The sequence below is a fragment of the Chlorocebus sabaeus genome, chromosome 16 (genome assembly GCF_047675955.1).
Source record: "Chlorocebus sabaeus isolate Y175 chromosome 16, mChlSab1.0.hap1, whole genome shotgun sequence".
In the NCBI taxonomy this organism is placed as follows: Eukaryota; Metazoa; Chordata; class Mammalia; order Primates; family Cercopithecidae; genus Chlorocebus; species Chlorocebus sabaeus.
In genome coordinates this window covers 15,491,263-15,501,098 of record NC_132919.1, presented here as the reverse complement: position 1 = coordinate 15,501,098, position 9,836 = coordinate 15,491,263, and the positions used below count along the sequence as shown (strand labels likewise).

The 9,836-nt window shown below is 44.4% G+C and overlaps 1 protein-coding gene across 4 annotated transcripts; it reads left to right on the top strand.

The window, feature by feature from the left end:
- The first annotated feature begins 2,452 nt into the window (after positions 1 to 2,452).
- On the top strand, positions 2,453 to 9,322 carry LOC140708551 (zinc finger protein 558-like). 4 transcript variants are annotated; one of them, XM_073004702.1, is made up of 6 exons: positions 2,453 to 2,546; positions 2,888 to 3,698; positions 3,783 to 3,880; positions 6,062 to 6,150; positions 7,625 to 7,772; positions 8,066 to 9,322. In XM_073004702.1, exons 4-6 carry the CDS (start codon positions 6,118 to 6,120, stop codon positions 8,176 to 8,178), a joined length of 294 nt encoding a protein of 97 aa, XP_072860803.1. In that variant the 5' UTR covers positions 2,453 to 2,546; positions 2,888 to 3,698; positions 3,783 to 3,880; positions 6,062 to 6,117; the 3' UTR covers positions 8,179 to 9,322. The 4 variants fall into 4 exon arrangements, with proteins under 4 accessions (XP_072860803.1, XP_072860802.1, XP_072860801.1 ...); XM_073004701.1 differs by having other exon boundaries at positions 2,465 to 2,813; XM_073004700.1 differs by having other exon boundaries at positions 2,465 to 2,986; positions 3,575 to 3,698.
- The last annotated feature ends 514 nt before the right edge of the window (positions 9,323 to 9,836 follow it).

Here is a 9,836-nt window from a genome sequence, read left to right as displayed (position 1 = left end):
AGAAATAGTCTCATGGGCCACTCCAGGACACACATCTCCTGGCCAGCCAAGCAGCTTTGTGCCTTTGTTGCAAGCCTAAGTAACAACCCCACAGGCTTTGCCTAGAAGACATGCTCCCAGGACAGCCAAGCAGCTGTGCTCCTGTGTCCAGGGTCTGAGAAACAGAGCCACAGGCCACCACTGGCAGGCACCCTCTAGACTGGCCAAGCAACAATGCATTCGTGTCCCCACCCAGAGTTAACAGTCCCATAGCCCCAACCCCAGTGAGCCAGACCCCAAGTTGGTTGACCCACCATGTGCACAAATGAGCCCCTGACTTGAGAAACAGCCCTGTGCAAAAGCCACATGACCACCACCACCACCTCTTAGCCTAGGCCGCTGAGACATTCACAAATGTCACCAGCATGCTTGTTTGTTTGTTTGTTTGTTTATTTATTTATTTATTTATTTTTAAGATTGAGTCTTTCTCTGTCACCCAGGCTGGAGTGCAGTGGCGTGATCTCGGCTCACTGCAATCTCCACCTCCTGGGTTCAAGCAATTCTCCTGCCTCAGCCTCCCGAGTAGCTGGGATTACAGGTGCCTGCCACCACGCCTGGCTAATTTTTGTGTTTTTAGTAGAGACGGGGTTTCACCATCTTGGCCAGGCTGCTCTTGAACTTCTGACCTCTTGATCCACCTGTCTCAGCCTCCCAAAGGACTGGGATTACAGGAGTGAGTCACCACACCCAGCCTGTCATTAGCATGTATTACAGCTGAAGAAACTAAGTAGAGAATGCACTACTGCATCCACTTAGAACGAAAGCTAACACACTCCACTGAAGAAACACCCCAAGACCCATACGAATAAATCTTTCCCTGCAGAAGCTGCTCCATGAAATTGGAACGGTGATTATTTCATCATATGTGTATAAATCAACGTAGAGCTGGGTGTGGTGGCTCATGCCTGTAATCCCAGCACTTTGGGAGGCTGAGGTGGGCAGATCGCTTGAGCTCATTCAGGAGTTCCAGACCAGCCTGGCTAAAATGGTGAAACCCCGTCTCTACTAAAAATACCAAAATTAGCCTGGCATGGCAGCACATGCCTGTAATCTCAGCTATTCGGGAGGCTGTGGCAGGAGAATCCCTTGAACGTGGGAGGCAGAGGTTGCCATGAGCCAAGATCTCACCACTGCACTCTAGCCGACAGAGCAAGACTCTGGCAAAAAAAAAAAAGAAAGAAAGAAAGAAGGAGGGGAGGGAAGGGAAGGGAAGGGAAGGGGAGGGGAGGGGAGGGGAGGGGAGGGGAGGGGAGGGAGAAAAATGTAGAAACACATGAAACATGAAAAAGCAAGGAGCACGACACCTCCAAAAGAACACAATAATTTCCAGTAACAGACACCAATCATAAGAAAATATACAAAGTTCAACCATAAGAAAATATACAAAGTTCCTGCCAGGCGCGGCGGCTCACGCCTATAATCCTAGCGCTTTAGAAGGCTGAGGCGGGCGGATCACAAGGTCAGAAGACTGAGACCATCCTGGCTAACACGTGAAATCCCGTCTCTACTAAAAATACAAAAAAATTAGCCGGGCCTGGTGGCAGGCGCTTGTAGCCTCAGCTACTCAGGGGGCTGAGGCAGCAAAATGGCGTGAACGCGGTAGGCGGAGCTTGCAGTGAGCTGAGATCATGCCACTGCACTCCAGCCTGGGCGACAGAGCGAGGCTCTGTCTCAAAAAAAAAAAAAAAAAAAAAGAAAGAAAGAAAGAAAATATACAAAGTTCCAGAAAAAGAATTGAAAATAATAATCTTAAGGAAACAGTGGAATTCAAGAGCATACACTTACACAATTCAATTAAATCAAGAAAACTCATAATTTGAATAAGAAATTTAACAGAGATATAAAAAAGAACCATACAGAAAATCTAGAACTGGAGAATTCAATGAATTAAATGAAAAATGCAATCAAGACTCATAAAAACAGACTAGACCAAGCATAAGAAACAATTTCTGGGCCGGGCACGGTGGCTGGCACCTGTAATCCCAGCACTTTGGGAGGCCAAGATGAGTGGATCACCTGAGGTCAGGAGTTCGAGACCAGCCTGGCCAATATGGTGAAACCCCGTCTCTACTAAAAACACACACAAAAAAATTAGTTGGGCATGGTGGTGGGCGCCTGTAATCCCAGCTACTCGGGAGTCTGAGGAGGAGAATCGCTTGAACCCGGGAGGCGGAGGTTGCAGTGAGCCGAGATCGCGCCACTGCACTCCAATCTGGCGACAGTGCTAGAACCCGTCTCAAAAAAAAAAAAAAAAATTCTGCTCTATAACTTCACTTTTAACATTGTTTAGGGTTTTTTTTTTTTTTTTTTTTTTTTTTCTGAGAGGGAATCTCGCTCTGTTGCCCGGGCCGCTCCGGACTACATTTCCCAGGAGCCTCGGCGCGCACTTCCGCTTCCGGCCCCTTTGTCTGGAGGGGTTGTTCACGTGGCGAGTGTCTGTCCTCCCTGTCCTCCCTAACAGAGTCCCTCCCCGTGTCTGGACCGAGGGGGAGCAGACGCTGGACAGGGTTTGTGTGTGTTCAGCAGTGGATTGTCAGCCTTGGGTCCCAGCTGCTCCCCTTTGGACCTCTCCCTGGGCCCGCTGATCTGACTGATTCCTTCTACTGGAGCTAAGACTCGGCCACCTTGACGCGCCCCTCTGCCCCTGGAGCGTGTCTTTGGGTTTTGTGTGTGGGGGAGTGGGGTGTATGTGTGTTTCCTATCCGAGACACCTCCGGGTCGTTTGCTCGGAAACAGGATGAGGGCCCGCATAACTTGGAGCACTTGGCTGGAAGGTGAGGCAGGTCGTGTCCAAGGCTCCCGTGCCCGGGCCAGGTTAGGCACCAACGCGTCTCTTATGTCTCTGCAGCCTGCAGTGTGGTGGAACCGTTTTATAGACTGACAGTGTGAACGTGGAGATGGATATCAGAGATCCGTTTATCTACATTTTAAGAGAAAATGCTCTGATGTGAGTGTAAGCAGGTTACTCTCTGTGTCTCGTGTTCTTTACCTGTAATTTGAGGTTTGTTTTACCTACTTTTAAGTGGTGGTTGTGAAGATTAAATGGAATTTTGACATGCAACAGTTGACACAGGGCCAGACACCAAGTAAGGGATCAATCAGTTGTCGCTTTTATTAATAGTAGGCATCCATCTCCCCATTTGTACATAAGAAGGAGACACCCAAGAAGGAAAAGTAACTTGTAGGTCTCCCAGCCAACGAGAACATAGTGGAAATTAGAATCCAGGCACTTCCAGCAGGGCACTTTCCACCACCTTGCACTTTTGTATTCAGCAGGCACAGTATCTTTACTGCTGTCTGTAACTAGCTGTCTATGTTCCCAGCGTCTGACTCTGCAGGGCCCTGGTGGTATAAAGGTACTGAGACTTGCCTGTGTTTAGGGCTTCCTGAAGATTAAATGGCTGCTAAAGTTCTTGAGTTTAGCTTTGGCTCAAAAGATACTGCTTCAGACTCTGCGTTCTGAATAGAGTCTCAGAGAATGAAAAAAGAAATACAATGAAAAAGGGAAAAACTTCAATCCAGAATCTCTTGCCAGAGTTTCTGGGAGAATGCTGGCAATTCCCAGGAAGATATGTGGAGAACGGAAAGGTTGCTACACCCAAATAGTGTAGCAAAGGCTATGATTATGGAGGACTGGACCTGCAAACTACAGAACAGAGGTGAGAAATAGAAATAAAGGGTCCTGCCATTAGCCGAGAATCTACAGTGTGCACACACAACCTCATTTTAGTTTTTCTTTACAGAAACCTTATAAAATGTATGTGGGCAGCACAGAGACCTTGGGCAAGTTAACAGTTTCCTCATCTGTAAATAGTGATTTATGGAAAGCACCTGGTGCATGGTGAGTGTGCAAAGAATGGTAGTAATTTTACTAATATCATTCCCTTTTAATTTGAAACTCTGAAAAAACAAGATACTTTACTTCCATACTCTTTCCATTATGCCACCTGCCTCTCTGAAGAATGAGGGGGGATAAGTCAGACTCCTTGGAAGAGGAGAAAGAAATAGGTATGGAGAGGCTGATGACTTGATTTGACATTATAGCACATGGGAGAGCCCTAGTCCCTTGAACCTTCTATGAGCTCAGGGGTAGAGCTGGGGCCTGTGTCCCCAGGGTCCATGGCCCTGCTGCTCATTTCTGGCAGAATTAGGGACTGCTCCTTGGCTCTCTTTCAGTTTGTTCTCAAAAAGTGCTTTCTCTTAAGGAGATACAAAGGGGTGTCCCAGATTAGGGACTTCCATAGTCTATCTCTAGCCTGTTTGGCTCTCCTACAATATCCTGCCCTCAGGCCCTCTGATTTCTGGAAGTCCTGGAACTTAGGAGTTCCTAACTCTACCTTAGCTCCCACTGATTGCCAGTGTCCAGTATAGGGAGGGCACAGGCATCTTGTGGGGAAGTTGGATTTGGGAGTAGGACCAAACATATTGATCATACCTTTTTTCCTTGTAAAACAAAGTATAGAAAGAAAGTGCCATAAAGTCTTGGTTAATGTTGATATGCAGAAAATATTGAGAGTAATAATTAATTGATGATTAAATGACCTTTCCTGAGTGCTTATTCTGTACCAGGTACCGGTTTGGGCCATTTATGTGCATTAACACACATTGTAGCAGGGTAGGTACCATTATTATTATTTTTTTTCTTTTTGAGACTGTGTCTCACTCTGTTGCCCAGGGTGGTGCAATCTCGGCTCACTGCAACCTCTGCCTCCCAGGTTTACACCATTCTCCTACCTCAGCCTCCCGAGTAGCTGGGACTACAGGCGCCCGCCACCACGCCTGGCTAATTTTTTTTGTATTTTTAGTAGAGACGGGATTTCACCGTGTTAGCCAAGATGGTCTTGATCTCCTGTGATCTGCCCGCCTCGGCCTCCCAAAGTGCTGGAATTACAGGCGTGAACCCCTGTGCCTGGCCATTATTCTCTTTTTAAAAATTAGGAAACGGAAGCCCAGAAGAAACTTGGCTATGGTTGTACAGAGCCAGGATGTAAAGGTAGCAGGCAGGCAGACTCCGGAGCCAGAGTTCCAATGACAAAGGATTACAGGAGGCATGGATTCTACAAAATTGTGAAACCCTGTACTTGATAATAACTGAGGCCTAGAAAGAACTACTTCTTCCCCCAAACACATCCACAAGGAGCTTTAAGTACTGCTTTTTGGAGGTGAGTGGAGAGAGGATTGAAGAAATAATAGACTGTAAAATATTAGGAAAATATAGAATGATATGTAGAATAAGATAAATAGCATGTAACCCTACTACCTAGAGATAAGCTCAAAGAAGTACTCAAAGGTAATATGATCAGCAGTTTTCTCCCTACAGGCAGAAAATCAAAATGGAGAAGTAAATTATGAGCGGAAGGTTGCTTGTTGGGCATAGAATCAGACTGAGGGAATTTGGGGCTCATTCATTAATTCATTCACAATACTTAGGGACTACTGTCTGCCAAGTACACTGTGCTTGGTGCTTAGGACGCAGGGGTAGATGATATGACACATGCAATTTAGTGGAGCGCGTGTGGTGGAACAGACCTAAGATGGCCACAGACTCACCGTGGGCCTGGAATACTCACGATGGGGAGGCTAAAGGTGTCTGTGACCATGACTGCTGGGGTGGGCACTGCTGCCTTTTGCTGCTGTGATTCCCTTTTTCTTGTTCTATAAAATTGGTCACTTTCTCCATTTGAGAATAAAGAAGTTGAGCCTGTAGATCTTTAGGCACCTCTCCAACTGTAACATTGCACTTCTTGTTTTAGGGTTTTTTGGTCCCAAGGAACCTCATTTTCAGAGCAGTGGCTCACGCAGATCCTGAACCCAGTTAATGGTCGTACCTTTCCCTAAGTTTACATTCGTTCTATCCTCTGAAATTATCTTTGAAGTCTCATCATATAGATGTCTGTAAAATCCTTCAAGCTATGGATAGCCAAGGTCAGAGGCACATTTTGTCATAAGCGGCTGTTTCTAAACTCACAGGTTTGAGATACGTGAAGATAAACCAGATTCCTTTATATCGATTTCCTTCCAGTTCTGCCTTCTGAGGACCCTGCTGTTTCCCAAAAGAGGTGTCTTGAGAAGGAAAATATGGCTGCTCTTTGCCGGACAGCAGAGTCCCAGGTGAGTTGGGGATTTTCCTCTCTTCTCGGAAATCTTATTTTAATTGAGTTGGGGATTTTCCTCTCTTCTCAGAAATCTTATTTTAATTGAGTTGGGGATTTTCCTCTCTTCTTGGAAATCCTATTTTAATTCCTGAAGCAAATTTCTTTCTCTTAGCATGAAGCTTGTCAACCGCATTAGCCACAGCAGTTTGAAAGGAAAGGATCGAGTGGGTGGGATGGACTGCCAACGAGATGGCGTTCGAGTGTTCCTCAGTTGTATGGCAGCAGCAGTGAAGGTCAGGCGGCTTGGTAGCCTCGCCCATCAGTTGGCAGTGTAGAGAAAGGATGGGGGCGGCGGGGTGGGAATGAGGCCTCTTTAGCAGATAATTGAGGAGCATGACTCCTAGAAATGGTTGGGTGAGACTCAAGCTTCTTTTTGTTCACTTGAGACATCTGGCGTAGATACGCGAAGGCACGTGAGGCATTTCTTTCTTCCATCTGTTTAGAATATTTTGGGGAGAAAAGATGTACACAAATCTATGTGGCACAAACCAGCAGATTTATTATTCTTAAGGACCTTATTATTAAGGGCCCTTATTATTAAGGGCCTGTTCAATAATAAAGTGTCTTAGGGAAAATGCTTTTTAGACTTGGAGGAGCAGGAGCAAATGTGTCTGGCTGAGAGAGATTTAGGAAGGTTTTATTCATTCAACTAGCATTTTAAAGTTCTTTTAAGCAGCTCCTAGGCTAATGAAAGTAGTAAGATTTGATGTGGGCCCTGAAGGCTGAGTAGAATCTTGAAGGGTTTATAGAAAGTTAGTGACATAAATGACTTAGAATCAAAGCAAGATACTGATTCCTCTGGCACAGGAAAAAAGTCAGTACATTCAAATCATGGAGATGTTGTTCCACAAAAAATTAAAGGCTTCTTATACTCAAAGTTCTTTCCTAGATATGATTCTCAAGTTTGGCCTATTTTTTTTTTTTTTTTTTTTTGAGACAGAGTCTCGCTCTTTCGCCCAGGCTGGAGTGCAGTGGCGCGATCTCAGCTCACTGCAAGCTCCGCCTTCCGGGTTCATGCCCTTCTCCTGCCTCAGCCTCCCGAGTAGCTGGGACTACAGATGCCCACCACCACGCCTGGCTAATTTTTTTGGTATTTTTAGTAAAGATGGGGTTTCACTGTGTTAGCCAGGATGGTCTTGATCTCCTGACCTTGTGATTTGCCTGCCTTGGCTTCCCAAAGTGCTGGGATTACAGGCATGAGCCACTGCACCCCGCCAATAGTTTTCTTGTAATTGAGTTCTATATGTAAAATTACTGTAAAATAAAACTATCAAATTATGTCAAAGGGGTATACGCATTTTAAGATTTTAAGATTCTTTAATATACGAGTCAATAAAATCTTGTCTTTGACACTGTGAACATAGTTTAATCTATTTCCTCTCCATCCCATTAGTCTCCCCTAATTATGCCTCATTTAACTTTTTCTTCAGAACCCCATGCAGGTGTTTCAGGGCTTTGTGTCATTCAAGGATGTGGCTGTGAACTTCACTGACGAAGAATGGAAAGAACTGGACCCTGCTCAGAGAGTCTTGTACAGAGATGTAATGCTGGAGAACTGTAGGAACCTGGTCTCCTTGAGTAAGCTTGGGTCCTTCCACCCCAGATTGACCTTTCAGGATACCTTTGCCTTCTAAAGATTCCCTTGCTTCTATTAGGGGATGATAACAAATGAGGCTTTGGTTATTTTCCCCCACAGAATCCAGATCAGATCCTTAAACTGTTTCTCACCCTACTTGGGTAGAAATTATTTAATTGCTTTTGACAATTAGTTATTTCATTTTCTCCTCTCTAAAATGCAACAGAGTGGGACTGAGAATAGGGTGGTCCTTTCTCTTTTGAACTTAAAATTACATTCTGTTTGTGTCTCTTAGTAGGATGTCCATTTTCCAAACCTGCTATCATCTCCCAGTTGGAAGAAGTGGTAAACCCACGAACACACATGCAGGAGGGAGAGGTGCCAAGAAGCAGCTGTACAGGCAAGTGAGAACAAGGCAGATTGCATCTTTAGAAATAAGAGTTAGGGATTCTTCCCAAATCCTCCAGGCCTGTAGAAGATGTTGAATCCCCCTGCAGTCTCATCTTCACTTGACCACATCAGAATCCTAATAGCTTACCCCTCTGTTTCTTCCCAGACTCAAGGAAGAGATACTTCCTCCTTAAAGTTATAACACCAACACATAATCCAGAGATCACCTTTGTGCCTCATCCTGAGGCATTTTATGAGGCTATTCCCCTTTCCTCTTTAGTAGCCGGAATCACTTCTTCATTTACTCTGTCCTCATTCTACCTAGTGTTCTGCTGTCTAAGAAATACGAAGAGAAGGAAATAATTTGAATAATTCTAAGGTTATAAAATTGACATAACTTGTTGTATAGATTTGAGAGGTAAGGGAGTAACAGACAAAGAAAATTCTCAGGTTTCTGGTTTGGATGTGTAGGTGAATGGAAGTTCTCTTCCCCGAGATGGAGAACACAGGAGGTTTAGGGAGTGGAAGATGAGTTCAGTGTATCTTAAGTTGTTTGAAGTGTCTATAATAAGTCTAAACCAGTGGTTCTTAACCAGGGACAAGTTTGCCCCCCAGGGGACATTTGGCCATGTCTGAAGTGTGCTATGGGCATCTTGTGGGTAGAGTCCAGGGATGCTGCTAAATATCCTACAATGCACAGGACAGGGCCCCACACAAAGACATGTCCGTCTAAAATGTCAATAGTGCTGCAGTTGAGAAAACCTGCTCTAAGTGGTGATGTCTGGAGGCTAGATGAATATAAGGAGGACATGCCAAATGCATCTTAGTAAAGGAAAGAGATCTTAACTGGTGATACAGAGTTGGGAGTTGCCTGAGAATGGATGGTAATTGAAGCCATGGGAGTGGATAATATCACCCAAAGAGCACAAAAAGAGTTACAAGAGAGTCTGGAACCCTAATGAACACAAACATTCAAGTATCTGCAAAAAAATAAACAAATACATGTATATAGTATATAGTACATATATTTTATAGTATATATGCAAATATGTATGTGTATATATACTAAAACTGTAGTTATAATTTCAGCCTTAAGGAAGGGGGGAAAAAGGAAAATTCTAAGAAAGGGGAGATGGCAAAAGCAAAATAGATTCCTCATCAACAGAAGATACAATTATATAATTTTATAATTTATATTCTATTATAAACATAATATATATGTATGTATGTATATACGTATGTATATGTACATATGTGTATATATATACACAGGGCTTCTCTCCAGTGTGGATCCTCTGATGTTGGGTAAGACGGGCAGTTCTGCTGAAGGCTTTCCCACACTCCTGACAATCAAACGGTTTCTCTCCAGTATGGACCCTCTGATGCTGGGTAAGAGGTGAGCTCTGGCTGAAGGCTTTCCCACAGTCTTTACAGGTGTAGGGTTTCTCTCCAGTGTGGACTTTTGTATGTTTTGTAAGAGTTGAGCTCTGACCGAAGGCTTGACCACATCCTTTACACTTGTAGGGTTTTTCTCCAGTATGAGTTCTGTCACATAAATGTGGCAGAGCTTTCAGGTGTAGTTCAGCCCCCTCATTAGACATCAGAGACTTCACAGTGGAGAATCTACCTGAATGTCTGGGCAAATCCACTCAGACTCTTCATTTTGTTAAATACCA